This window comes from Jaminaea rosea, assembly GCF_003144245.1.
Source record: "Jaminaea rosea strain MCA 5214 unplaced genomic scaffold BDZ90scaffold_5, whole genome shotgun sequence".
Classification (NCBI taxonomy): domain Eukaryota; kingdom Fungi; phylum Basidiomycota; class Exobasidiomycetes; order Microstromatales; genus Jaminaea; species Jaminaea rosea.
This window is the reverse complement of record NW_020289979.1, coordinates 895,505-922,066: the sequence shown is the minus strand read 5'-3', so window position 1 is coordinate 922,066 and position 26,562 is coordinate 895,505. Positions and strand designations below refer to the sequence as shown.

At 59.9% G+C, this 26,562-nt stretch overlaps 12 protein-coding genes across 12 annotated transcripts; 4 read left to right on the top strand and 8 right to left on the bottom strand.

The window, feature by feature from the left end:
* Window positions 1-32: 32 nt before the first annotated feature.
* Window positions 33-2,231, bottom strand: BDZ90DRAFT_279349 (hypothetical protein; the record flags this gene model as incomplete). The annotated part of the gene is made up of 2 exons (XM_025509162.1): window positions 2,067-2,231; window positions 33-1,607 (listed from the first exon to the last, which is right to left on the bottom strand). Exons 1-2 carry the CDS (start codon window positions 2,214-2,216, stop codon window positions 33-35), a joined length of 1,725 nt encoding a protein of 574 aa, XP_025362841.1. The 5' UTR covers window positions 2,217-2,231.
* Window positions 2,232-2,745: 514 nt separating this feature from the next.
* Window positions 2,746-6,670, bottom strand: BDZ90DRAFT_231979 (hypothetical protein). The gene is made up of 2 exons (XM_025506081.1): window positions 5,456-6,670; window positions 2,746-5,138 (listed from the first exon to the last, which is right to left on the bottom strand). Exons 1-2 carry the CDS (start codon window positions 6,419-6,421, stop codon window positions 2,796-2,798), a joined length of 3,309 nt encoding a protein of 1,102 aa, XP_025362840.1. The 5' UTR covers window positions 6,422-6,670; the 3' UTR covers window positions 2,746-2,795.
* A 325-nt stretch (window positions 6,671-6,995) lies between these two features.
* Window positions 6,996-8,184, bottom strand: BDZ90DRAFT_231976 (ribosomal protein L24). The gene is made up of 3 exons (XM_025506080.1): window positions 8,066-8,184; window positions 7,673-7,884; window positions 6,996-7,265 (listed from the first exon to the last, which is right to left on the bottom strand). The coding sequence occupies exons 1-3, from the start codon at window positions 8,177-8,179 to the stop codon at window positions 7,193-7,195; spliced, it is 399 nt and encodes a 132-aa protein (XP_025362839.1). The 5' UTR covers window positions 8,180-8,184; the 3' UTR covers window positions 6,996-7,192.
* A 1,323-nt stretch (window positions 8,185-9,507) lies between these two features.
* BDZ90DRAFT_231975 (SRP54-domain-containing protein) lies at window positions 9,508-11,482 on the top strand. The gene has a single exon (XM_025506079.1). It carries the CDS (start codon window positions 9,562-9,564, stop codon window positions 11,440-11,442), a length of 1,881 nt encoding a protein of 626 aa, XP_025362838.1. The 5' UTR covers window positions 9,508-9,561; the 3' UTR covers window positions 11,443-11,482.
* A 107-nt stretch (window positions 11,483-11,589) lies between these two features.
* Window positions 11,590-13,765, top strand: BDZ90DRAFT_231974 (hypothetical protein). Its single transcript, XM_025506078.1, has 4 exons — window positions 11,590-12,107; window positions 12,170-12,611; window positions 12,684-13,047; window positions 13,120-13,765. The coding sequence occupies exons 1-4, from the start codon at window positions 11,698-11,700 to the stop codon at window positions 13,683-13,685; spliced, it is 1,782 nt and encodes a 593-aa protein (XP_025362837.1). The 5' UTR covers window positions 11,590-11,697; the 3' UTR covers window positions 13,686-13,765.
* A 207-nt stretch (window positions 13,766-13,972) lies between these two features.
* On the top strand, window positions 13,973-16,948 carry BDZ90DRAFT_231973 (putative beta-adaptin). The gene is made up of 4 exons (XM_025506077.1): window positions 13,973-14,805; window positions 14,894-15,306; window positions 15,402-15,680; window positions 15,783-16,948. The coding sequence occupies exons 1-4, from the start codon at window positions 14,233-14,235 to the stop codon at window positions 16,843-16,845; spliced, it is 2,328 nt and encodes a 775-aa protein (XP_025362836.1). The 5' UTR covers window positions 13,973-14,232; the 3' UTR covers window positions 16,846-16,948.
* On the bottom strand, window positions 16,928-17,917 carry BDZ90DRAFT_260041 (hypothetical protein; the record flags this gene model as incomplete). The annotated part of the gene is made up of 2 exons (XM_025508221.1): window positions 16,928-17,604; window positions 17,683-17,917. 2 exons carry the CDS (start codon window positions 17,915-17,917, stop codon window positions 16,928-16,930), a joined length of 912 nt encoding a protein of 303 aa, XP_025362835.1.
* A 221-nt stretch (window positions 17,918-18,138) lies between these two features.
* Window positions 18,139-19,374, top strand: BDZ90DRAFT_231972 (Snf7-domain-containing protein). Its single transcript, XM_025506076.1, has 3 exons — window positions 18,139-18,369; window positions 18,462-18,839; window positions 18,948-19,374. Exons 1-3 carry the CDS (start codon window positions 18,190-18,192, stop codon window positions 19,182-19,184), a joined length of 795 nt encoding a protein of 264 aa, XP_025362834.1. The 5' UTR covers window positions 18,139-18,189; the 3' UTR covers window positions 19,185-19,374.
* On the bottom strand, window positions 19,178-20,567 carry BDZ90DRAFT_231971 (hypothetical protein). The gene is made up of 4 exons (XM_025506075.1): window positions 20,503-20,567; window positions 19,912-20,418; window positions 19,701-19,806; window positions 19,178-19,610 (listed from the first exon to the last, which is right to left on the bottom strand). Exons 2-4 carry the CDS (start codon window positions 20,143-20,145, stop codon window positions 19,417-19,419), a joined length of 534 nt encoding a protein of 177 aa, XP_025362832.1. The 5' UTR covers window positions 20,146-20,418; window positions 20,503-20,567; the 3' UTR covers window positions 19,178-19,416.
* BDZ90DRAFT_260038 (hypothetical protein) lies at window positions 20,246-20,536 on the bottom strand (the record flags this gene model as incomplete). Its single annotated transcript, XM_025508220.1, has 2 exons — window positions 20,246-20,418; window positions 20,503-20,536. The coding sequence occupies 2 exons, from the start codon at window positions 20,534-20,536 to the stop codon at window positions 20,246-20,248; spliced, it is 207 nt and encodes a 68-aa protein (XP_025362833.1).
* Window positions 20,568-20,997: 430 nt separating the features above from the next.
* Window positions 20,998-23,447, bottom strand: BDZ90DRAFT_231970 (hypothetical protein). Its single transcript, XM_025506074.1, has one exon. The coding sequence runs from the start codon at window positions 22,993-22,995 to the stop codon at window positions 21,301-21,303; it is 1,695 nt and encodes a 564-aa protein (XP_025362831.1). The 5' UTR covers window positions 22,996-23,447; the 3' UTR covers window positions 20,998-21,300.
* A 292-nt stretch (window positions 23,448-23,739) lies between these two features.
* Window positions 23,740-26,557, bottom strand: BDZ90DRAFT_231969 (NAD(P)-binding protein). The gene is made up of 6 exons (XM_025506073.1): window positions 26,487-26,557; window positions 26,279-26,410; window positions 26,015-26,204; window positions 25,423-25,943; window positions 24,839-25,353; window positions 23,740-24,773 (listed from the first exon to the last, which is right to left on the bottom strand). Exons 1-6 carry the CDS (start codon window positions 26,532-26,534, stop codon window positions 24,236-24,238), a joined length of 1,944 nt encoding a protein of 647 aa, XP_025362830.1. The 5' UTR covers window positions 26,535-26,557; the 3' UTR covers window positions 23,740-24,235.
* Window positions 26,558-26,562: the final 5 nt, after the last annotated feature.

The following is a 26,562-nucleotide window of genomic DNA, read 5'->3' as shown; positions in this document are numbered from 1 at the left end:
ATGACTCCTGCTGTCCTGCGGGTCACGTAGCATCAGTTCGTAGTCGTAGTCAAGTTCGTCGGCGGCGGCGGATCCCTTGCTGACGTCGTCGCGTGCGTTGGTGGTATTGCCGCCCCAGTATGACCCGCCCCTCCCACGTCTGCCATAGGCGCAGCTGCCGGTTCTCGCCTTACTGCATCCTCCCCCTCCCCATCCTGACGCATCGTCGTCTCATCCGCCCGATCATCCTCTGCGTCTGCGTCTGGCTCTTCATCCGTCTCCAATCCATCATCCTCCTCCGGCCCTGCCCCATCAACAGCGTCAGCTGCTCGCTTCTTCCTCGCCCTCTCCTTTGCCTCCCTCGCCTGTTCAAACAGGCTGATCAGCTGCGCCCTAGTCGGGTGAGTGCGCGTCGCCGTCGCCGCGGCCGTAGCCGTGGCCGTATTCGGCCGCGAGGAGGACGAGGATGAGCCTGCCGCCTGGGAAAAGTAGCCCATCTCTCTGACTTGAGCGTCGTACATGCTGGAAGAGGCGTTGGACGATGAAGTCATAGAACGCTTGTCCTTGGCTGCTGTGCTGGGTGAGGTAGAGTAGATGGGTACGGCGGCCGTGCCCAGCATGAGCTCGGGGAGCTCCTCGCCGTCTCCCTTTGGAGCGGAGGGCATGGCGATCAGAACGGAGACGTTGACCGATCCGGGCATCGTGTCAGTTGGTGCTGGTTGTTGCTCCGTACCACCCGGTGTGGAGGGGACAGTCGCGCTCTCTTTGGCTGTGGCGGCCCGCTTCTTCTTTGAAGCTTTGCGATTTGACGCTCCTGGTAGATTGACACCACCACTGCTGCTCGACTTGGACTTGTCCTTGGAGGCGTCACCGCCCTCTGAAGCAGCAAAGGCGGCCGCCGCGCCCGAGGAGGTGTAGATCGTAGTCGGGAGGGAAGCCGCGATGGGCATGAGCTTGTCCCATCCGCCGCTCGTACTACCCGCACCGCCGCCGCCACCATAGGCTTTGCCGCTCATCGACGTCAATGGCCCTGCAGGCTCATCATTCCACGATGCCGGGGGTTGGATCGCTCCGCCGCCTTCCCCACCTGAGCCCTTGTAGGGCACAATCCTCGCCTCCCACAACTTGGGCGGCACGCTCGTATCCTCGTGCATCTCCCTCCCATAGCCAAATCCAGCCGCTCCACCCATGGGCCCAACACCAAGGAAGCGATCCATCGGCCCGCCTGTGCCATTGCCTCCATCCGGCAAGAGTCCGAGTCGTCGAAGTCGCCGGTTGCGGAGACAGATCCGAAGGAGGACGAAGGCTACGACGATAACGAAGAGGGCGACGGCTGCGAGGGCGAAGGTGAAGAAGGGGGCGGGTCCGCCGTCAGACGGGAATGGGGATTGGGATTGGGATGGTGTGGGGTTGGACGAGGGGATTGCGGAGAGGGTTGGGGTGTTGGAGCCTACGGCAGGGGTAGTGATGGGGGTCGACGACGACGAGGACGAGGCCTGACGTCGCTGCATCTCTGCGTAGGCGTCGAAGTGGTCCTGCACGCCCTGCAGCATATCAGCGTCTCGTTCAGCCGACTGGCGGGGAAAGAGACGATGCTGGTGCTGCTGCTGCTGCTGCTGTTCGACGAACTGATGCATAAGAGCAGGATGCATGGCGTGGATGGATGGAAGGGCAAGAGGGAGCGAAAGAGGAGAGGTGGAGGGAACGAGGGGAGAACGAGGGGATGCGTGAGAACTACTGACCAATGACAAACGTCTGCGAAAGGAAGCGGCGGCGATAAGACGGCGGGCAAAGGGGGGAGGGGGGGGCAGGAGTGCGGGCGACGCGGGGAGATTGGAGAGGCGATGCTCAGCAACCGTGCTTCTTTCCTGCCATACATAGATAGTGGACCTTTTGAAGTCCAGCCTTGCCCAGCCTCGCCTCGCCTCACCTCTCCTCACCTCTCCTCACCTCACCTCGTCTCCTCTTCCTCCGAGAATGCGCGACCAAGCTCGGAGAAGAGAAGACGGGGAGGAGGGGAGGAGGAGGGGGAAGGAGATGGGAGGCCATCGTGGAGAGTGGCAGCAGCGCATCGTCGTCGTACTCACGAATACACTGAGTGGCGTAGATCCGGCCGAAGGTGGAGCCTGGGACGGTGGTGGTTGTCCACCGCCCATTGTACCGTTCCCTGGTGGCGGAGGCATGCCTGATGGCATCATCCCCGAAGAAGACGATGAAGGTGGCGTGCTACTGCTCATGATGGGCTATGGATGCGCTTCACGCGCTAGGGGGGTATTGGGCCTTGGGTATGAAGCGCTCGAGTGGATGAGGAGGAGGGAGAATGAGATGAGAGAGATGTGGAAGAAATCGTTACGAGTCACGAGAAAACCAAGACGTTTCCGGCCTGGATGGATGGCATGAGGCGGCCCTCTGATTCGATCGGTGAGGAGGGGAGGGACAAGGTCGCTGCATGAGCGAGGCCGTTTCGTCGCCCTCAAGGGCGTCTCACACAAATTGGCTCAGGTCAGTCGCACTCGCGCTCGCACTCGCACTCTCTTTCCCCGCTCGCCGGCCGGCCTTTGGCGTTCCGCCTCTCCCTGCCCAGCGATCCGCGATTCCGCGCGTCGCCACCGTCCTTGAGCGACGAGCGTCGACGAGACCTCACGCTCCGGGCACTTTTATCGCACCGTCTTGCTCATGTCTCTCGATCATGGTATCAGTTTCGGATTGAGTCGAGTCGAAGCAATTCGGTCGAGGAATACAATGCTACATACACACACATGCGCGCGTCCAACCGCTCCTCGAACCACGCACCGCCTCTTCGCCGCGCCTGCGCCTTACTGCGCCGCGAATGAATAGATATTCACCTGCCCATCATCGCTCCCCGATGCCAAGAACGAGTCTGCCAGCTGTACGCTAGTGACAGGCCCCCTATGCTCACAGATGGAGAAGAGGTGCTTCCCCGTGGCCAGCTCCCAGATCTTCAACGTCGAGTCATGCGAGGCCGTAGCCAGCCTCAACCTGTCCGTACTGAGAGCCCATAGGCCTGCCATGTGACCGAACAAGGTACGGATACACGAACCCGTACGCACATCCCAGATCTTGATGGTGTTGTCCAATGAGCAGGAGAAGAGGATGGGGCGCAGACGCTCGGATGCCGGGTGGTGGGAGGCGGATGCCGGTGGCGGGGAGGTGCTGGAGGAGGAGGAGGAAGGGCGGTGAGGTGGTGATGTCGAGGAAGAGCTGGTGGACGTCGTCATCGTGGTCGTCGGCTTGCCAGTCTCTCCTGCCCCACCGCCGCCGTGATGACTGCGCTGAGACGCTCTCCTTGCTGCTCCCCACTCCAGATCGCCCATCTCCGCATCGATGGGCAGCGGGTTCACGAGACCAGCCGCAGCCAAGCGCTGCTGCAGTTTCAGAAGGCGAGGCTCGATTGGTCGAATGGAGTGGTGCTGCTGCTGCTGACGCAGAGCGGTACGGTGTTGCCCTGAGGCGGGGGCCGCATAGAAGTGCTCGGGAATGCTGGGAGCCGTGCCCGTATTGGCGGAGCGGCCGCCAGGGACTGCGGGTGGGTTGTACCCACAGGCTGCAGGGGCATCGCTGTTGGGCGTAAAGTACGAGGGTGATGCCGCTCCGCCGCCACTACCACCATCCCGTTGCTCTAGGCCCTCCTGCTGCTGATGCTGTCTCGCCTGCTCCGGCGCCGCAGAACCCCCCACATTTCCCCCATTGGCCAATGTCTCCACCACCTCCTCGGGCATCTGCACGAGGCTCAACCCCTGTGTCTGCCCAACATGCCCCGTATAAACCATCAGGCATTCCCTCTTCGCCAGATCCCACAGCCTGATAGTCCCGTCATCCGACGCCGAGAACAAAAAGGTATTCTCCGCCCCATCCGAGTCCGCCGAGCGATGCTTAGGTTGCGGCCCGCTCCACAGCCAGACCGAGTTGACCCAGTCGGTGTGTCCCTTGAGCGTGAAGCACTGTCCGGTCTTGAAGTTCCAGATCTTGATGTTCGAGTCGGCCGACCCGCTCGCTAGCAGGTGGTCGTTGAAGTTGAGACAGACGATCCCCTCTGTGTGTCCCTCCAGCGTACGGACGAGGGCGCCCGTGCGCCAGTTCCAGATCTTGAGGGTACGGTCCATGCTGCCCGTGATGAGCTTGGCCTCGTCAAATTGCAGGCAACGCACGCCACGCGTGTGCCCCTTGAGCACGCGCAGCTCTTCGCCCGTGTCCATGTTCCATATCCGGGCTGTGCGGTCGTACGAACCCGTGATGACGACGGGGAAGGGAGGGTGCGAGAGGGACTCGTTGAACTGCAAGCACATGATCCCATCGGTGTGGCCCTTGAGGGTGCGGATCGAGTAGCGGCCGCGACGCCAGTTGCGCTCAATGGCTAGGCGCTCGCAGTAGACTGACTTCCAGGGGCGGGTGACGGGCCCGACGTTGTTGGAGTCGTGGACTTGGCTGGTAGAGCGGTGCAAAGCCGACGGCTTGACGTCGGCACTGCGTGGACGCTTGGAAGGGCGACCGCTGTCTTCGCCGGATGCTGTCGGGCTGGAAGCGCGAGAGTTCTGCGCCGTCTTCGAGTGCCGCTCGAGGGCGGCTGCATTGGCTGCTGCGGTGATGCTACGCTTGAGATTGCCAGAGCCCGGGTTACCTGCGCCAGCATTGGCCCCGCTTCCACCGCCGGTCTGACTGCTCAACGCCTCGCTGGCTGCGTCGAGGTTGGCAGCCAGCGGCGCCGTCAAGGACCTACTCTCCGGTGTTCCCGCGGCCGGCGTAGCTCCCTTCACCCTTCTCTTCTTCTCGCTCAACAGCGGCAAGCCCCACCCACACTTCTCACACTTCCTCTCAATATGCTGCTCGCACATGTTGCGCCAAAGCAGATCATCGTCCGCCAGCTCCTTCCACGCCCTCGACACCTGCGCCGCCCGACCTAGGGACATGGCGTCCAGGTGTCCTAGCACCTTGAGGGACACCTCTCGGGGGAAGAGGCAGAAGGGATCGATGCGGATGGCGAGAGCCAGCTCGGAGGAGAGCAGGGAAAGTTGCGAGAAACAGCACATGCTCAGGATGCCTTGGAGGATGAGGGCGCGGCGGGCGTGCGAGGAGGAAGAAAAGATGGACCACACCGAGTTGACTGCTGTTTGGTCCGCAAGTGGGAGGGACTCGATGGACTACCGAGAGGCGTAGCGAAGGGAGCAGGATATGGTCAGCATTCATTCTCATATAGGGGTGGTCTCGCGCGTCCCCATGTTCCGACTCTTCTATGGCAATGACTCAGGTGAGAAATCATCAAGGCCTCAAACTGGACGGGGTCAATATTGCAGCAGCGATGTCGCTTCGAAGCGGCAAAGGAGACAAGTCTCCGTTGCCATTCTAGCGCTCTCGCTGGCACGTCGACGTGTAGGAAGCGTCGAAGGCCAGCGAGAGGCTGCTGCGGGAGAGGACGGGGGAGGGACACAGCGAAGCCCGGGCACTGGGGGGTACTCACACGTTGTAGCTTGCCTACAGTCCCTTCGTCTGCCATGCGCTGATGTCGGATACAGAGCTTGCGAGCTGGTGGTGGCTGGAGAGGATTGAAGGACGATGGCAAAGGTGTCGCAACATCACCGTCGTCCTGATCTTCCATGTTATCTGCCTCGTGCATATCCCCATCCACATCCAGTCCCACCTCGTCTTTGCCTCTCAGCCCAGATCCCTCAGCTGGCAGCTCCATTGAGCCTCCCTGTTGTTGCAGAGCAGAATCTCTGCCGCTGCGGAGCGCCGACTTGCTCGGGCTGTCGCAGCCAGTGGGCGCAGCGGGTGGAGGTCGAGGTGATGATGAGTAGCTGGATGGCGGCAGCGCAGTCGCTGAGCTGACTGCGAGCATGCTGTCTTCGTCGCCGAGCTTGTTGATGGATGCGACTGGTCTGCGTGAGGAAATATCGTCTTCGACTGGCGTTGAAGTTGTGGCGACTTCGTACGGCTGAGCAGAGGTCGAGGCACGAGCGCTTGATGGTGCTGCTGCTGCTGCTGCTGCGGTCGATGATCTTCTGGGTGGGGCAACGACTGACGAGCGTGGCTGCGTCAACATTGCCCATCCATTCCCCTTGTCTTGCGTAGGTTTCGAGGATGCCGTTCGCTTCGCCGGTTGTGCTTGGCTACCACCCTCTTCCTCATCGTCCGAGGGAGCAGCAACTGCCAGCGACTGTGACAGGGAGGTCAAGATTGACTCCTGCTGCTGGATTGGCGGTGTGGATAGTGGCAACGAGTCGGAGGACACGACACCAGCGAGTTGCCAAGGGTGGGGTTGGTAGTAGTTCTGTGCAATTGGAAGTGGAGCTTCTGTCGTCGCGGGGGATGGCGACTCTTCGACTGATGTGAAGGGAAGCGTCGCAAGAGCGAGCATGGGATCGGACGATGAGGAGGAGGAGGAGGAGGAGGAGGATGCCTGTGGAGGCGTTCCACGTTGCTCCATGTTGAAGTCGATGCCCCGTGATGGGGATGACGACATCGCTGCTGCTTGTTGGACTCCTCAGCCGTCGATGGCAGCAACCTTGTGCTGCGCAGTGGGGGGCTGAGTTTGGCACAACGTTCTCTGATGCGGGGTATGGCGTTATCGTCGTGACGACTTGGCGAGCATCGAGGTGTGCCTGTCGTGGCGTCGAGTGGCGTCGTGGCTGGTCCGAACTTAGGGTTCAATGGTACAAGTGGCAGCGATGGCGAGATGGCGACGGCCTTGGCGTGCTCGCGAGCTCAAATGAGCTGAAATCTCACATCCGACAAGAGGCCGGCGGATGCGGGCCAGACGGGACACGTGGGAGGGAGGGCGGGCAGAGAGACTTTTTACGGACGAGAAGATTGAGCGCTGCGAGCCTCTACGCACGAAGGGAGCTCGAGCTCGATGTGCCATGCTGCGAGCCAGGACCATCAACTAGGCAACGGCGATCACGACGCCAGGAAAGGGGCTGCTCGAGTGTGCTACTCCCACCACGCCGCACCACAATCGTCATCACCGCAGGACTCGCTCATGACCCACACGACTCTCGCTGCTGCATCTGTGAGACGGTATGCCATTGGTCGGCAGGTCAAAAATGGTACAAGGGCACGTCCCCGACAAACGGGGAAACGTCAAGGGACTGATCGCTGATGCTGTAGTACGGCGAGGGACCCCAGTATGATGACGAGACAAACAGACGGACGGTAGAGGGAGAGAGGGCAACTGCTACTCCAAGTCTATTGCCGCCGCTTAAGCCTTCATCTCAACGTCCTTGCCGCCAGCAAGAGCCTTGCCACCAGCCTTGCGCGAGATGATGGTCTGGCTGTGAGGGCGAGAGGGGAGAGGGGGGAAAGACGGTCAGTAAGCTGGACGAGAGCTTTTGGGTGAAGATGATGCCAGAGAATGACCTCGTGTCCCCGCTGCGCTTCTGCGCATGACACGACCAGAGACCGCGGTCACTGATCCAACCCGCTTGATATCAAGCGGCAACCCTAGTGTGGGTGTCTGCCGCCGCATCTGACCCTCGCCGTCCTCCTCCTACCACATATCGTTGGCAGGCACCAGCTGACGTTCCCGGGCCTTCGTCAAGGATCCCTTCGATCGCATTGCCCACTCAAGGCTCATACGACACGCAACTGCCTCTGCCTTGTCCCACTGCCCAGTTCCCTCCTTCTTCCCACCCTCCTCGACGACATCTCGCGAGTCTCGCACGCGCGCAAGCCTACTCACCGGTCCTTGTCCATCTTCATCTTGGTGATCATGACGTTGGAAGGGTGAACGGGGAGAGCGACCGAGGTGCCGTTGGTCTTCTCACGAACAACGCGCTCGACGTGGATGACCCACTTCTTGCGGTACACCTGGGTGACACGGCCCTCACGGCCCTTGTTGGAGCCACGGACGATGATGACCTCGTCGTCTTTGTGGACGGGCATGGCGCGGATCTGCGAGAGAGAGGCGGGGGGGTGGGGGGGATGAGGAGGTGTGAGTTGGCCATTCATCCGAGGTTGCGTGTGCCGCCAGATCCCTCTGCCCTCATCGAATTCCTCCTCGACAGACTTGCCCGTTCCTACTCCATGATTCTGTCCCTCCCACGCCTCTCTGCCTCTACTCTCTCATACTCACGCCGTGCTCCTCACGAAGAGGCTTCGACAGCGAGGAAGACATAATCTTCCTACGCAGCGACGAGTCGGCCGTGAAGTGGGCCTTGCGAGCAACTCGGCGGCTAGAGCTGACCATTTTTGCTGCAACGAAAAGAAAAGCGAAGGACAGAAATTCAAGCGTGAGCTGAGGACGACGATGAGGTTGTTGTTTGGACTGCGTCGCTTAATCACCTTGAGGATGAGGGGAGGGTTTGGTGGTGAGGAGGAAGATGCAGAGGGCGATTCCGTCGTCCGTCCTCGACCATTGGGTCTGCGGCCCAGAGCCAGATTCGCTCGCCCTGCCTGCCCTGGCCCTTCAACCAGCCCAGCCAAGCTGCTTCGCCCCGCCTGCCTGCTTGCTTGCTTGCCGCCCGCCCCGCCCAGCCAAATCGGCCCAGCGCGCGCAGCAGATTTGGCAGCGGAACGGAAGAAAGGCGGCTCCCGAGAGGCGATCCTTGACAAGCAGGCAGGGTAGGCATGGTGGTAGCATGGAGAGGCGGCGGCGTGCTCGATCGGATCCAGATGACGTCGTAGGGAGCACCGCTTTCAATGCAGTTAATATCTGTGCCGGAAGGGAGAGCAGCAAATTGTGCATGGTCGCTCGCTCGCCGTCTTTGATACCAGAATGTCGTGAGAAGCGATTGATTCTCAACGCTTGGGACGAGTAGCGTACCATTTGGAAGTATTGTTGTTTGACGCCTACTCAGGCATCAACGGGTGACCATCCCAGCTACAAATCTGCAACTTAGATCGATCATGCTTTCCTCGTGTCTCTAGAGCGTTGACCATGCTCCAGCTCTCCATCGAGGTTTGCATGGGCGTCCAGCGCTGCACCTCATGCTCGACTGCGGTCATAATGGGTAAGAGGGCTTCGTCAGGGCAGTCCGACTGCGTCGATGTTCAGCACGCTCTGAAATTTCTGCCTACCATCGCTGCGATGGACATAGTACCTCGTACGTTGGACAGTGCTGCTCATGGTGACACCTGAGCATGCCCATCGCTCACCTGCTATGACCAGATCGACGGGCGCAGGCGAGACTTCGTGCTGTCACAGGGATCGAGTCTCGGATCAGAGTGATGCTTTTGTCGTTGACGGGACTTGACAGTGGAGCACCGATGGGTGAAGCCCCCCGAGGCTTGCAAAGCTCAACCATGACCGCTGCATGTCCCGGCAAGCAGCTCGTCGGTCATCCCGAGCTTCTCAGCTCTCTCGGCATTGAGCCAGCTCTCAAATCGCCCACTCGGCCTCCTCTCTCGGTCAGCCACCCTCCTGTCATCGCTCGATGACGATGCCTTGACTACTTGAGAGCATGAGGTGACCGTGGCGGCGAGCAGCTTTCTCGTCGCGTGGTCGTTGCTGGTCCGCGCTCCGTCTGTGCGTCTTGTCCGCCTCGGGCCTGGCCATCCACCGCATCGACGCCGTCCTCGCTGACCTACCACCACGACCTCGCTGCACATCCTCATTCCCGCCGCGCAGCCATGGTCCTCACATCATTGGGCCGTCGTATCAACAGCGCATTCGCGGACCTCTCTCGCGCCCCGCAGGTCGACGATGCTACCATTGAAGCGCTCCTCAAGTCAGTGTGCGCCGCCCTCCTCGAATCCGACGTCAATGTCCGCCTCGTCTCTGAGCTGCGCAACTCTGTGCGAGCAGAAGTCAAGGAAGGGCTCAATGATAAGAGCAAGGCGAGCCTACAGGAGGGTCAGCGCAAGTCGCTCGTCCAAAAGGCAGTCTACGACCACCTCGTCAAGCTCGTCGACCCCACGCCTGGCGAGGAGCAATGGAAGCCGACAAAGAGCAGGCCAAACGTCATCATGTTCGTCGGTCTCCAAGGAAGCGGCAAGACGACGTCCGTGACAAAGCTGGGCAACTACTACGCCAAGCGCGGTTTCCGTACGGGTCTAGTCTGCGCCGACACCTTCAGAGCAGGAGCCTTTGACCAGCTCAAGCAGAATGCCTCCAAGGCCAACATTCCCTTCTACGGCTCGTACACAGAGACCGACCCCGTCATCATCGCGAAGCAGGGCGTCGATTCGTTCAAGAAGAACAAGTTCGAAGTCATCATCGTCGATACCTCTGGAAGACATAGGCAGGAGGCGGAGCTGTTCGAGGAGATGGTCGAGATTGGGGATGCGGTCAAGCCAGACCAGACGATCATGGTGCTCGATGCCTCGATTGGTCAGGCGGCAGAGGAGCAGAGCAAGGCATTCAAAGAGGCAGCAGGGTACGGAGGTATCTTCGTCACCAAGCTGGACGGACATGCAAAGGGTGGAGGAGCCATTTCCGCCGTTGCGGCGACTCGGACGCCCATCCTCTTCCTCGGTCTGGGAGAGCACATCGCCGATCTCGAAGTCTTCCGTCCTGGGCCCTTCATCTCGAAGCTACTCGGCCAAGGTGACCTCACGGGCTTGATGGAGAAGATGGAGGAAGTCCGCAACCAGAATCCTGAGCGTCAAAAGGAGCTGATGAAGAAGCTCGAGGAAGGAGGCAAGTTCACAGTACGCGACTGGAAGGAGCAGTTGGGCAACATCATGGGGATGGGTCCCCTATCCAAGCTCGCGGGGATGATCCCCGGCATGGGCCAAATGTTCGGCCAAGGCGGCGAGGGCGACGAAGCTGCCAGCTCCAAGATGAAGCGCATGATGTACATTTGCGATTCGATGACCAAGGAGGAGCTCGACTCGGACGGGTCCCTCTTCTACACGCCTGTCGGGGGGAAGAAGAAGCCCAAGAGCAAGAGCGAAGATGCCAAGAAGAAGGGAAGCAGCAGTAAGGCCTCGACTTCTCAGGCGGTGGCCAAGAAAGGGGAGGAGGGCGGCGAGTCGGCCAAAGCCAAGGGCAAGAAGAAACAGGTTAAAGTCAGAATGACAGCGAGAGCAAGGAGAGTGGCACGTGGCAGTGGTACCAGCGTGAGGGAGGTGGAAAAGTTCCTGATGCAATACCGTATGGTCTCGAAGATGGTCCAGCAAATGGGAGGGCTCGCACGATTCAAGCAGCAGCAACAAGCTGGTGGCCGGGCAGGCGGTATGGGCGGTGGTGGTGGTGGTATGCCGCAGCTCCCCCCGGGCATGAGCAGGGAGCAAGTGATGCAGATGCAGAACATGCTTCCCCCCGAGATCAAGGCTCAGTTGCGGCAGCCTGGTGGCAGGGAGAAGTTGATGCAGCAGATACAGAGTGGACAGATGCCACCGAGCATGATGAATGCTATGGGCGGAATGGGAGGAATGCCAGGCATGGGCGGTGGAGGAGGCGGGATGCCCGATCTGGGCAGCTTGATGTCGTCCATGGGCGGGATGGGCGGGATGGCCAACATGATGAAGTCGATGATGGGCGGCGGTGGTGGTGGAGGAGCGCGATGATGGCGACGCTCTCACAAGCAAAGCATAGCATTAGCAGCCCGTTGAGTCGATTGATCAAGCTACTGTCGCAGCTGTAGTGATGGGCCTCTTTCTGGGCGAGGGTAACCTCTCACGCTTCTTCCCGCCTCTCCGCCTGCCGTTCCGCCTCGAAATTTGATCCAGCCGAGCGACTCGAGTCGAGACGGACACGCCGGTGGGGTCACCTCCAGCTGTTCTTGCCATCACACCCTCCTCATCCCCATCATCACCACCAGCATGACATCGATGGACTCAGATGAGCCGCCCGCCACAGCGCAGGTAGCTCAACTGCCCCCATCATACCGCTTCTTTCTGGGAGACGCAGAGGGCCAGCTGAAGAGTTGGTCGACTCCTTGTCCTCCTCTGCCTGCCGATTATCAGGCTCAGTTGCCTCAGGTGCTGCCGCTCAGCAACAGGCAGCAGTCTCATTCGGCTGAGACGGCTGTACAGAGGATGGCGAGTGGAATCATCGAGGGTATCGGCTTCGTACTGGCTATCGCTAGACGTAACGCTACTATCGATGTCGTTCTGCCGCCTTCCGCCTCTGATGACCCGTCGACTTCGCACGCCACGCTCCTTGTGACGATCAAGAATGACAAGATGAAAGCTGGACTGCAGAGATGGGTTGGACTTGCTGTGGGATCCAAGTGAGTGCGACGTGGCCGTGCTGACGATTTGCAGCTCCAGCTGATCTTGTCCCCTTGTCCAGCTGCATATACGCTGCCACTTCAGCAGGCAACTTCACCAAGACGGTCCTGAGCCAGGACAACGGATCCTCAGCATCTTCCTCATCATCCTCAGCAACTCCTCGTCGCCCGCTCAGCATCGCCTCAACGCACCACCTGACCCTTCCCGAGCCGCTGCAAAGCCTCGTTTTCCACCCTGCCTCCAACCCAACATCGTTCCTCTACGGAGGCGAGGAAATCCCGCTCAGCATCTGGAATATTGAGACTGCATTCTCCACGCCGCCGTCCCAGGCTGAGGCGTCGGACGATGGATATACGGCCCCCAATGGTGAGGAGCAGACGCCGGCGGCGGCGACGGGAGGTGCAGGCGGAGAGAATGCGAAGATGAGGAAGAGGAAGAGACAGGCTGAGGCGAGGGCGAAGGCGAAGGAGCTGCTCTGGGGTGAGGTTTGGAGGGCGAAGAATGTGAGTCGGCGGCGACACCCTGATGCTACACGAGTCGATCGGCAACTGACCAGACGACGCTCTCCTTCGCAGCTGCCCAACGACGCCCTTTCCCTTCCTCAGCGGCCCAACATCACATCGATTGCTGTTCTGGCAGACAGCGAAGACACTCCAGCTTCTCCAGGACAAGCAAGCTCATCCGAATCACCAGAACGATCAAGCATTCTCAAATTCAAGGTAGCCGTGGGCACGCGCGATGGACTGCTTCGCGTATTTGACCCTTCCTCAGGCTCCCGCAAGCAAGTCAAGGAGTTCAGTATTGCCAAATCTACGCCCATCAAGGCGCTGGTCAACCCCGCGGCCGGAAGTAATGAAGGAGAGTTGCTCGCAGCTGATGGAGAAGGCAAGCTCTCTGCTGTCGATGTGGTAGCCGGAAAGCTCAAGTATCAATGGAAGGGTGAGTGCTGCGCGCGGGGCGTGGACATTCCATGAGCGGATCTCTGACATGCTCTCTCTCCTCCTCCCGCAGACATCACCGGTGCCATCGCATCCGTCGTCGCTCTTCCCCCTCCGACGACGGAAGGCTTAGCATCTTCACCGTCTTCTTCCACCCCCCTGGCAGTCTCAAGTTCCCTGGATCGATTGCTCCGCCTACACACCTTCCCGTCTTCCTCGCAGAGCGACCGCAAGAAGGCGCCCTCAGCAGCCTCGGCCCGTGGCCAGAACCTGCTCAAGGGCTTCACAGGTGGAGCAGCGGTCACTGCCATCGTATGGGACGGGGCCGTGCCCATCGTGACTGCGCCTGAGGTGGACGAGGACGAAGAGGAGGAAGACGAGTCGATGAATCGTGGCGCGGCAGGGGAAGCGGACGAGGAGGAGGAAGACGGTGATGACGATGAAGGCGTATGGGAAGCTATGCAGGAGGTAGGAGAGGCGAATGGCATTCCTAGCAGTCGCTCCGCCAAGAAGGAGGGGCAGAGGCGTAGCAAGAGGCTGAGCGCGGCAGGGCCAGGAGGCGACGAGGAAGGGGAGGACGTTGGAGATGCTGAGGAGGCCAAGGAGGAGAGGGCGAAGCGTACCAGGAAGGCGGATTGACGCCGTGGGTCGAGCGTCGACAGCACAGCATAGCACACTCGCACGTCATGCCATGCAAGGTCATTATCCCATGTTCAGCCATCCAGCAGCTGGCGTCGTCGTGAGAGGTCGCGGTCGTCGGTTGTGACTACGGGCCCTTTGTTCGCCTCGAGGCGGCTTGGCTCGCTGCTGTTGGTTCGTCTCGTGTGTTCGGCCCGTGCGGGGTCCGTCAGTCTGGCGCGTCTCAGTCGAGAGCGGCAGCAGCAGCGGCGGCGGAGGCGGGGGCGGCGGCACCTTCGTCCGTTTGCCGCTTCTCAACCAAACGACCCAAGGAGACGAGATTGAGGTGACCTATCGTTGAGCTGCGACTTTGCCTGCTTCTCTTTGACCAGCAACCTACCGGAGCTGCGCTACTCAGCGGCTGTCACCACTCGCCTGGCCGTCGAGCTTTTGCCTGCTTGCCCCTGCTACTAGCTTAGCTGCTGGCGCTCCTCGCAGCCACTCCACTCCACTCCACTCGTCGCTCCTCCTCCTCCTCGTCTCCCCCACGCCTCCGCCTCTGCCCAGCATGGCCTCCTCCTCCTCATCAGCGGCCGCAGACGCCAAACTCTTCCAACGCCACAAAGCCGCCGACCTTCGCGTCGACCTCATCTCCGAGAAGAAGGACAAAGGATGGCAGCGCAAGAAGACGACCCTGAAGAAGATCATCGCAAATGCGACGATGGGAAATGACATGAGTTCCCTCTTCGCTGACGTAGTCGACTGCATGGGTATTCAAGTCCTCGAGATCAAGAAGATGGTCTACCTTTACCTGATCAACTATGGTCGCGCCAAACCAGAGCTGGTGGAGCATGCCATTCCCGGTTTCCTTTCAGATTGTAATGATCGCAACCCCTTGATCAGAGGGTTGGCCATAAGGACCATGTCCTACATTCCGGTCCCTTCGGTTCTAGCTGCGCTGAATGACCCGCTAAGGCATTCATTGAAGGACTCGGACCCTTATGTGCGCAAGACGGCAGCCATTACGGTAGCCAAGCTGTACATGCATGATAGGAGGGCGGTGGAGAAGCTAGGGTACATCAACATGTTGAGGGACTTGCTGGCTGATGCAAATCCGACCGTAGTAGCCAACGCCGTGGCAGTGAGTAGCGTTTTGCTCCTCGCCATGCTGCCCTATCCTCCCGCTCACCCACCCTGCTGCCCCTTTGCACCCTCCCTCTCTGCGCTAGGCCCTCACCGAGATCAGCGAACGCAGCGAGAACATCCAACTCAAGCTCAACCTCACCATCGCCTCGAAGCTCGTCTCGGCCCTCCCTGACTGCTCCGAATGGGGCCAGACCTACATCCTCGAGGCCCTCATGTTCTTCGTCCCCGAAGAGTTCGCAGACGCTGAGATCCTTGCAGAACGGATAGCCGTGCGCCTCCAGCACTCCAATTCTTCGGTGGTGCTCACAGCGACAAAGGTGGTGCTCTACTTGATGAATTACATTGCCAGCTCCGAATTCAAGGAGGGCTTGTGTAAGAAGTTGAGCGGGCCGCTCGTCACGCTGTTGAGTAGCGGACCAGAGGTGCAGTACGTTGCGCTGCGCAATATCCTCCTCGTCATTCAACGTAGGCCGATTGTGTTGCAGAACGAGGTAAAGTGAGCACGAGATGGCGCCAAGAGAAGCTTTCGTTTTCGCGGACTGGCTGACACCCCCCGTGTCCTCGACCCCCCCCTTCGGCTCGCCCGCACAGAGTCTTCTTCTGCAAGTACAACGACCCCATCTACGTCAAGATGGCCAAGCTGGAGATCATCTACCGTCTAGCCAACGAGCGAAACGTCGAGCAAGTCCTCGCCGAGCTGCGCGAGTATGCCACCGAGGTGGACGTCGACTTTGTTCAGAAGTCCGTCCGCTCCATCGGCCGGCTAGCGCTCAAGATTTCGAGCTTTGCGGATCGATGTGTGGATGTGCTGCTCAGCTTGATTGGGACAAAGGTTAACTACGTAGTGCAGGAGGCAGTCGTTGTTATCAAGTGAGTGCCCTTGAGCATCACTAGATCTCTCCCTTCGCCTGCCTGCCCTCCCCTTGCTGACACTCCCCCTCCCCCTCCCCCCCCTCCTCTCCTCCCGCGCAGAGACATCTTCCGCAAATACCCCAACCGCTACGAAGGTGCCATCTCGACTCTCTGCGAGAATCTCGACTCCCTAGACGAGCCCGAAGCACGCGCCGCCATGGTCTGGATCATCGGCCACTATGCGGATCGAATTGAGAATTCCGACGAATTACTCGAAGACTTCCTCTATTCCTTCCTCGACGAACCCGCCGAGGTACAACTAAGCCTCCTCACCGCGACGGTGAAGCTCTTCCTCAAGAAACCGGCAGCAGGTGGTGCGGAGCTTGTTCCCAAGGTTCTCAAGTGGGCTACGGAAGATGTAGAGAATCCCGACGTGAGGGATAGGGGGTTTATGTACTGGCGTTTGCTCAGTACGGACCCGGCCGCGGCGAGGGATGTGGTGCTTGCGGAGAAGCCGGCAATCAGTACCGAGGTGGATAGGATGGATCGCCAGTTGCTTGATCAGCTGTTGCTCCACGGCGCTAGTCTGGCGAGCATCTTCCATCGACAGCCGCAGACGTTCATTCGCGGGACCAAGGCGCGCTACTTGGCTGACTCGCCTGCGCTAGATGAGTTGGCGAGGAGAACGGCGAGTAGCCACATCTACGCGAAGCCGGAGAGGAAGGGACCTTACGTTGCGCCCGTGCCGCCGTTGCAGCAGGGTGGAGCTGGCGAGGAGGGCATCAGGGCAGTAGGAGCGAGCAGCGCAGAGGGGTCGCCTACGACGAGCAAACGCGTGCCACCTCCTCTACCTTCGCGTGCCTCTTCGAGCGCGGTGCCCACCTTGGGTGCAGCGACCAATGGGCACAGCAATGGCGATGGAGCTCGTGCACCTCCCTCTCCCACCGGGTCTGGCATCGGCGGCCTCACATCCTCGTCCAATAGAGCAGCGCCCAGTAGCAAGCCTGCAGCGGCAGCGGCAGGCGGCGCAGATCCGCAGCACCCCGACCCCTACTCGATGCTCGCCGACCTCGAGGACGACTTCATAGGCGGGGCAGGAGGAGGCGGTAACGAGTATCGTAGTGATGCTCCGGCCCCAACGAGGGGGAATGACGATCGGAGATTTGAGGATTTGCTGGGTTGATCCGCGCAGCGCAGCGACACTGCTTGTAATCGTCACTCTCTTCCTTTCTTTCTTGTGCTCTAAGTTTTTTCTTTGTTAATCATCATTTGGCATTGCCCACCCCTCCGCCCGCAGCTACCCGGTCGACCTCCTTCTGCACTTGTGCCTTCTCCGTGAGGAGCTGGGATCGCTCTGCTTCGAGGCGGGCGAGGTATTCCTCATCTGTAAGACGGACGAGGGGCCAGATGCGCGCCGGTGACCACCAAGGTGGGGTGGCTGCTGGTTCTGAGTAGGGGTGACGTGGCGGCGGGGATGATGATGAGGAAGTGGAAGTGGCTGCAGGTGCTTTTGACGCCGTCGTGTCAGGCAAGCTGCGAGCCTTCTGGTCCTCCTCTTCCTTTGCCGACTCGCTTCCAATGCCAAGCAGGATCGCAGCCTCATTGACTGCCAGCTGTGCTACAAAGGCCAACGAAGCCACTCGGACCGCTGAAATGCTCAACCCTCTTGCGCCTCCTGCTGCCTGCCATCCTCTTTGCAATGCCTCAACGGACGCCTCTGCGCCCTGAACGGCTGGTCGTCTGACGTTGCGCTTCGTTGAGGACGACGTCTCAGCTGCGGCTATGTAGCCGTAATAGTAGCCGGAGCCTGCGCCTATTGCGAGACCTGAGATGGTGGAGGATCCAAGGTTGATCGTGTGACGCGACGGACGGGGAGCATGTCCTTGCCGGAGAGCTGTGGATGCAGAGGAGAGGAGCGGGTTGATGACGTATTCCCTTGTAGCTGCAGGGCGAGCGAGCGAGCAGGTGACTGTCAGCAGCGAGTCGTCATCGTCAAAGTATATCCGCTGATCGGTCTCACCGAAGAAGGGAAATCCAGCAGATGCTGCATTGACTAAGGCTCGTGTCGCAAGTACGACGGGCGGTCTTTGCGGGTCTTGACGGAGGACGCCGACCGTCGATCCTAGAAGGCCGGCTGATGCGCTCAGTACAGCTGTGTTTACGATGATGGAAAGGGCTGGGGAGGACGAGGCCAGCTGACCGAGGGACTGTTGAGGGGCTTGTGAGCTTGACGGGCTTGAAGATGACGAGGCCATGCTTATTGCGTCCTTCTTTGTGTTGGAGCAGAGTTGAAGTCGCTGCCTCGCCTCGCCTTCTTCTCGACGCACGCCCCTCGACGTCGACCTCTCAGTCCGCCTTGTCTCACTGCGACGGAACGGCAGCCTCCCCTGGTCTCGCCTCGTCTCGTCTCGAGTGGAGCTCGACCCTCGACCTGCATGTGGACTGGCGTCAACCTCGCCTCGCCTCGTCGCCTCCGCATCCAACAACGCAACCAAGATCATCACCTCGCCCCTCCCCTGTCGTCGCCATGTCCTCCATCATCAACACCCTCTTTGGCAGTCGCAAAACGCCAGCAGAGCGACTGCGCCAGCATCAGCGCTCGTTGCAAAAGGCGCAGCGAGAGCTCGACAGGGAAAGGACCAAGTTGGAGCAACAGGAGAAGAAGCTCGTGCAAGAGATTCGAAAGAATGCAAAGGATGGTCAGATGGTGAGCGAGCGAGCTATTGTGACACAAGGCTAGTCTCCGAGCTGACACTGTTGATCATCATCACCCTCTGCCCCCCCCCGCCGCGCTACTAGGCCGCCTGCAAAATCCAAGCCCGCGACCTCGTCCGCACGCGTCGTCACATCCAAAAGTTCTACTCTATGCGCACCCAACTCCAAGCCGTCTCCCTTCGCATCCAAACGATGCGATCCAACCAACAGATGGGAGAGGCAATGAAGGGTGCCACACGCGCAATGGGAATGATGAATCGTGGGATGAACTTGCCTCAGATTGCCAAGATTATGAGGGACTTCGAGAGGGAGAGTGAGGTGATGGATATGAAGGGGGAGATGATCGATGAGGCCGTCGATGGGGCTATGGAGGATGAAGGGGAGGGAATTGGCGAGGAGGAAGAAGGAGATCAGATTTTGAAGGAGGTGTTGGATAGTATTGGGGTGGATCTGAGTCAGAGTGTAAGTGTCCCACAGAACGTTGCGCCGAGGATGGGTGGCGTGTTGCTGCGTTGTGCAGTTGTGTGCTGACCACTCTTGTCTGCTACTCGGCCCGCTTCGCTCTCACAGCTCGGGGAAGCACCCACTGCAGCCTTCAATGCACCCACAGCCGTACCGCAGCAACGTGTAGCCATCGGAGAAGAGATGGGATCAGGAGGAGGCGGAGCAGGAGCAGGACCATCAGCGGGCTCAGGCCATCAGCGGGGAGGGAGCACATCGGGCGGCGGGTCAGGAGGTGCTGGTGCTGGCGGAGGTATGAGCGACGAGGATGCCCTGCAAGCACGCCTCGACTCACTGAGAAGATGATCGTCTTGACGCGGTGATGGATTAGAAGAGAGGGAGAGGGAGAGGAAGAGGAAGAGAGAAGGGTACGACGAGAACAGTGGGGTAGCAGCAAATCTTCGTGTATGTCTGTGCCGCACTTTCGCCCCACGCCCTCTCAGTCTCTCCACGAGAATACCACGTTTGTGTCACGTCCTCACCGGCACCCGAACTCAATTAACAGGTGCCTGCCCCAAGCTAGCTCGCCTCGCTCATATCAGTCTTGATTCAGGTCCCTGATCGTCATCGAACTGCTCATGCCCAGGATGTCCGCTCCCGTATTGGCGATCTGGGACATGATCTCTCCGTCAGTTGCGCCGCCCTTCACGGGGGTGACGACGACTTCGTACTTCTCAGGGTGGACAGAGAAGGGTCCGATGGCCTTTTGCTTTTCGAGGCGCGTGAGGAGGCCTGATGATGGAAAGAGCCAAGAGGAGCAGGAGCCAGTCAGCTTTGACTGAGCCGGCCGGCAGAGTCACAGGACAATTGTGATGTACGAACGAGTGATGGCCTCAGCGCAGCTGGCAGAGGGAATCTTGACCCGGTACGTAGTGTCCGACTGGTCCTCGAAGACCAAGTTGGGCATAACCTTGGGCTTGGACTCGGTCTGACGGCCATGTCGACGAGAATTGCGCGATAGCGAAGGTGTCAAGGAGATGGCGTGGTCATCAGCGTCTGCTCTGAGAGCTCAGCATGGTGTTCTCGTGCTCACCATGGTGGGTCCTTTTGTTCTACGGGTCAACAAGAGGGTAGACTGGATGTCACTTGTGTGCTGGTGAGTCCAAGTTGGTAGTGATGGCTCGGATGAATCGTTGCTGAGCGGCGCACGGATGAAGCTTTCATCCGCTCTCGTTCGTCTCGTTCCTGGTTGAGAAAGTGGCAACAACGCGGCGACGCCGACTTCGCGAGCGATTGCGTGCGCTACGCTTTCTCTCGCTCTGCGCATCTTGCTCGTCACAGGATCTATGCTCGAGTGACGACACGCTCTATTGACATGGCCTCTATCAGCAAGCCTCCCTTCCTCGCCCTCTCTTCCACGCTCCCTCTCAAGCCTCAACAACCTCGCCACTCAAAATCTCCTTGCCCGTCTTGGCCACCTTCTCCCTGACCTCATCGAAGCCCATTCCTGCCGCACCAGGCTTAACGGTCACGTCTTGCCCTTCGAGGTCCACGTTGAAGGACTGAATGGAGCCCGCCGTTTCGAGGCGGGTGAGGACGCCTGATGCGCGAAGGGGCGGGACAGGAGAGAGGGTCAGATGAGATAGTGAAGGGGTGGTGGAGAGGGAGGAGGGGTGATACGCACGAGTGATTGCACTTGAGCAGCCAGTGCAAGTCATCTTGACCTTGAATTGATACGTTTTGTCTGCCTGCTCGATGAGAAGGGAGGGAGGGAGGGCGGGGGGGCGAGGGCTCAAGCTGTCAGCACCGGCCACGATACCGTCGTCCTGCAGCCCATCTAGTAGCGAGCTTCTCATGTAGCATTGTGCTCAAGCAGATTGATCCTCCTGATCTACTCACCATAGCTATCTTTCAGAGCTTCCACAAGATCGTAAGGGTGGAGAAGACAAGAAAGCATCCTCGTTAGTCGCGGCAGTGTGCACGGACTCGGGGCCTTTTCTCCTGTGCGTCACCACTTCGGCCCTAATCCCCTCATTTCGTCTGCCCACGCGAGCACAACTTCGATGGCGCAACCTCAGGCGCGAGCAACACTAGCCGGGCCGAAAGGAAGAAACGAGAGTGAGGCAATTACGAAGTCGAGTTCGAACTTCGAGGCTTTGAAAGGATGCACGCAGAGAGAGGTGGGGAGTGGTAATCATCGATTGTTCGAAAGTGGTTATGTACACATCGAGAAGGGAGCGAGGCTCCTTATACGTGATCGGAGGAGAGAGAGAAAGAGGAGAGAATTCGGAGTCTGCAAAGGGCCGAGAGTCTACCCTAGCCATCTTGATGGTGTTGTTCGTAATGAGTGTGTGTGTGTGTGCTACAGAGGAATCTGAGAAGAGGGGGATCCGGACGAGCGAGCGCTACTGCTGCTGCTGCTCTGTTGTTCATGCATCGAGTATACTGCGTTTCTTTTCTTTGTTTCGCCTTCTGCGCTTCTTTAGTATCGCCTCCACGTCCCCTCACTGGGCGCATGATCCTTCGCCGGGGGCTGAGGAGTTGCCATCCTCTCGTCCTCGTCATCCTGATCAGGGTTGGACAGCATCAGCCTCTGCCCGTTGTTGCCGCCGCCGCCGGCACCGCTCGCTCCAGCTTCTTCGTCGTCCCCGTGGGTCATGCCACCGGCTGACGCGCCAGCAAGGTACTGTTGCGAGATCTCGGCATCGTCGTCAGCGTCGGCATGGTTGCCGTATGCAGGCGGGCCAGGCTGGTACATCCCGCCCGCGCCGTTGCCGTAGTGCTGTCCATAGTACCCTCCAGCGTCCGCGCCTTCAAACTGCCCGTTCTGCTGCGGAGGCGATCCGGCACCACTCCTTCCGGGAGTGAGCATATTGGGGTGCTGTTGGCCCCCGTGGCTTGTCCCACTCTGCGCAGAGACGCTGCCAGCACGCCCAGAGCCCAACGCTGAGCCAGCAGCGGCCAGGGCTGCTTGCTCGCGCATGCGCTGCTCGCGGATCTCGGGCGGGTCGAGGTGGTCGTAGGAGGGTTGCTGCTGTTGAGACTGGCCTTGAGGAGGGGAAGAGGGAGCCTGGTGCGAAGAGCCGTAGTACGAGGAGGCGCCGTTGTTGTAAGCAGACCAGGGCTGTTGCGAGTGGCTGCCGTCGTCGCTTCGCCCGTGATCGGCGGCGTAGTAGCCTCCAGTGGCCCCACCTGCGACGCCGAGAGCTGCACCCGCTCCTGCGTACTGGGCCATATCGCCCGTCCCACCGCTGTGGTCGTAGCCAGAAGGAGAATCGCCCATGAGCTCCGGGTCGTCTTCAAAGCCCTCGGGCAAGGTAGCGCCTTGGGCAGTGCGGCCCTTGCGTAAACCACCGGCCGCGCCCGCGGCGCCGAAGCCAGCGGCCGAGCTCGAGGAGGGAGCAGAGGGGTCGAAGTGGTTCCAATCGATCTCCTCGTCGCCCGTGGGTCGCTTGCCAAAGCAGAGGAACCAGCCACGCCCTGTGCGAGCCTTGCGACGACGCCAGAGGAGAGCGACGGCGAGGAGAAGGCCCAGCAACGCGAGGCCGCCCACAACACCGCCTACGACGCCACCGATGAGCCCGCCATTGCTGCTGCTGCTTGAGCTCGACGAGCCGGAGCCGGAACCAGATGAAGTTCCCGTGCCAGTGGCTGTAGCGTTGACGATGACGACAGAGTTCGTCTGAGTGCCAGCGATGGTGCGCGTGACTTGCACGACTGAGGTGCCCTGTCTGCTCTCCGACACAACAGTGGCCGGCGCAGTCTCCACGGCCGTCGTCGTCCCACCATTGTTCCCCCCGGCATTGGACGTGATCGTCGTAGCGCCACTCCCGCCATTGCCATTATTCCCATTGCCATTATTCCCATTGCCACTTCCACCATTCTGCGACGTCGTACCGCCACCACCGTTGTTCGAAGAGCCACCTCCACTTCCACCGTTACCACCCTGCGACGTTGTGCCACCTGATCCGCCGCCGTTTGACGTATCTCCGCCACCGCTGTTCCCGCCATTACCACCGCTGTTCCCTGAAGACCCACCTCCGTTGGACGACCCTCCGCCGCCGCTGCCGCCGCCAATGATGCTGCTGATCACGGAGCCTATCTGTCGGCGTTGCAGCTCCTCGTTGTCGAGGCGGGCAGGAGCCGCGCCCCTGGCCATTGGCGTGGGCTGAGGCATTGCGTTATTCATAATGATGAGTAGAGAGGCGAGAGGTATCTAAGCTTGTTGTAAGATGATGATGCGATTCCGAGGGACAAAGGAGTGCCGAGGAGGAGGAATAGGAGGCGCGAGGGTGAAGGACTCCTCGTATGCTGCTGCTGCGAGTCCGCGCAAAGAGGGGTGAAGAGGAGATGGAGTGGATAGAGTGAAAAGAGGGTGAACAACTCGACGAGAAGGTGGTGATGGTGGTGAGAAGCCAAGCCCTTGCTCACGATGGTGCCCGATTTGGTTTGGTGGCTCTGAGTCGTCGTTGTGTGTGTGTGTGCGTGTGTGTGTCGTCGCAACGTCCTCTCGCTTGAATCCGGCCGTCGAACTCTGGCGCCTGAGAGAGGTCGCTCTAGCGTGGCGAGGGTCCACTGCCCTCGTGCCTGAGGTTGGAACCCCGCGCGATTGAACTGGGCTGAGTGAGCCAGGGCAGGGCGGAGCGGAGCGCGAGCAGCGGCGCAGCAGCAGGCGCAGGCCCAGGCGCGGTCACTTTTCTGTTTGTTCGAGCGCGGGGGCGCCGCTGTCAGACTAGGTAAAGGCGGGAAGCTTGAGCGGGATCGAAGCCCGGCCCTGGCGAAGCTCGTTCCCTCGCTCGCTCGCTCGCCACCCTTAGTCGTCGGGGATGCGACGTCGGACACTCGTCCTTGATACGATGAAGCCGTCACGGTGAGGCGACAATGAGCTTAGAGCGGTCACGAGTCGATGCGCACAGCCCGATCGTGAGATGAGAATAGCATCGATGCGTTGCTTTAGGCAGGTGGCAGAAAGGCGGAATACAGAACAAGGCTGACGAGATTCCAAGTAGCGAGCCATGCCAAGAAGAATCTTCGGCTGGTGGTACTCGCCTTCTTGCTCATCAAGCCTGCCGCTGCGGCCCACAGAGCCACCCATGCTGGGCTGGCGAAACGGAGCGCGATTTGGGTATGAGAGCAGAAGAGGAGGAGAAAGAGGTACGCCATGGAGAGGAGCACGTGTGGTATGAGGCGTGGAAGAAAGAGGGCGCGAGTACGGGTGCTCTGCGGCTGGAGCCAGTCCAATAGGAGGTGCTGAAGGAGAGCCGCGGGTGGCGAGGAGACGATGTGCTTCCACGCTCCCCAAGCGGCAAGGACGAGGACGGGTGATGCCAGAGCGAAGTTGGGGATCTGGGAGACTTGCCAGTAGCGCATGAAGCCAACGTCCCTGCGAGCGGTGAGGAGATAGAGAGAAGACATCGTCAATATCTGTCATGACTGTCCAGACTTGACCACTCTGCTACTCGCCAGTGCTCGCTCTGCACAAAAGAGTAGACGATGCCCAGCCCTTCGTCGCACCATGGCCTCCTGTCTGCCGCAGAGCAGAAGCGGTCCTTTGCCCACAGCTGAGACAGAACGAAGGGTGACGCCGTGAAAATGGTGAGCGTGGTGGCAGAGGATAGTCGCAGAGGAAGCGACGAAGAGACTGGCCGGTCCCAGATCAGGGCATACCAGATGTACCCTGCCAGAAGCAGACCATTTGCCCGAAAGGCGACGGCCACAGCGAAGCAGAACGAGGAGAGTAGAGCCTGAAGCACCGTAGCTCCAGACCAGCTGCTTGAGGCTCGTTTGGTTGATGCGTCGATGGGAGGGGAGAGGAGTGCGATGCCAAGAAGTGCAAAGAGGGAGAAAAAGGGTTCTGGTGTGGGAGTGACAAGGGTGGACGGAGATGGGGAGAGGATCGAGAGCAGGGCTGCGACGAGCGCCAACGGGGGTTGGGAGAGGACGGAGCAGAGGATGCTATGCAAGAGATACGACATGGTCAGCGCTGGGTAGGTATGGTGCCGATCTCTCAGGACACTCACTGGTATAGGAGAGGAGGACAGAGGGAGCTCGACAGCACAGCCAAGACGGTAGTCCAGCCGACTGCAGCGTCGAGGCTCCAACGGCCCTGCACGGAGTAGCCGGCCAGTCTCAGCAGCCAAACGAGGCCGGGCTGGAACGCCAACGTCTGCTCCCACTGGTATCCACCACCGCCGACACCGTCCCCAGAGGCTGGAAGCGGCTCAGGACTGGCTGCCCCTAGAAAGTGTATCGAGTCCCACCTGACGAGCCAGTCGGTCAGTCGCCACGGTGACGAAGACGAAGACGAAGTAGTCGGAGAAAGAAGTTGGGCCGATGAGTCGAAGGGTTGGACGATGAGCGAGGGTATGATGCAAAGGAGCGAGAGTGAGAGGAAGCGGTGCAAGAGGCTCAGCAAGAAGAGGCTGGTGTACGGTCGTGAGGAGAGGGAAAGGGTGCCCACCTCTCGATGATGCTGTGCTGCGTGTGCGCGGATGGTCCGATCGTGCTCAAAGCGACGCCAGATGGGGAGGGCGATCTGCGGGCAGAGCGTGAGAGGTGAGTCAGCGCCATGCTATCCTCCTTCTTGTGCATGTCGTTCACGCACCAATGCGACAAAGGCCTTTGCCCTGTCGAGCAGCCAATTGTTTCCCGGCACGCTTCCCCCGGTCCCCGTATTAGCCCTGAAGAGTTCGGTGAGGATATCCGTCGTGATGAAAAAGTGTCCACGCTGCACTCCCTTGAGCAATCCCCTCGCACACTGCTCAGGAGTCATTCCATCTTCCGGCGGGCCCTCGAGCTTCTTCGTCAGCTCCGGCTTGGTCCTGTTCTCGACCTCATACCCTGGCGACAGGATCGTTCCCGGAAAGTAGCAATGCACGGAAATACCGTAGAGGAGCATCTCTGATCGCAACGACTCGGCGAGGCCGCGTATCGCGAACTTCATTGGCGAGTAAGACGCGTACCCAACCATGCCCATGAGACCGACGGTGGAGGAGACAAAGACGATCTTGCCCTTGTGATTCGCGGCGGCCATTGCGCGAGCCGCGGCGTGCGAGGTGCTGAGCGCTGTCATGTAGTCCATCTGGATGTGCGCCTTGAAGTCTTCTTCGGTTTGCTCGATGAAGACTGCGAGTCGAGACAGGATGGAAGAGGTGAGTGAAAAGGCAATGCGCTACCATTGGCATCGCGCAACTTACATCCTGGCTTTGCGAAGCCAGCGCAGCAGAAGACGGCGTCTGCCAAGCGGCCGACGGGGGACGAGGCAGGATGCGAGCTTGTAGCAGCGGATGAAGAGGCTGACCACTTTATTGCCTCGGCAGAATGCTCGAAGGACGATAAGTCCGCCGAGTAGAAGGAGACGAGCTGAGCATTGTCCTTGCGGCACGACTGCGCGGCGATGAGCCATGAAGAGGGCGGCGGTGAGCAACGCGAGGTAGACGACTTGATAGTGCAATGCTCACCATAATGTCTGCAGCCGCCTTCTCAAGCTTCGAGACGCTCCTCGCTACGATCGTGACATCTGACCCTCTGCTAGCCAGCAGCTTGGCCAGCGCCAATCCGAGTCCTTGCGATCCGCCCGTGATAAAGACATGCTGAAATCGAGTAGGAGGAAAGAGTTGAGTTAGGGCCAGTCACAAACGAGCTCATCACTGCATGCGATATCCTCACCTTGCCCGCTGGCTCCCAATCTGAGCTGAGAAAAGGGATATAGACCATCGCTGGCAGGGGCGGCGAGATGGAGTGT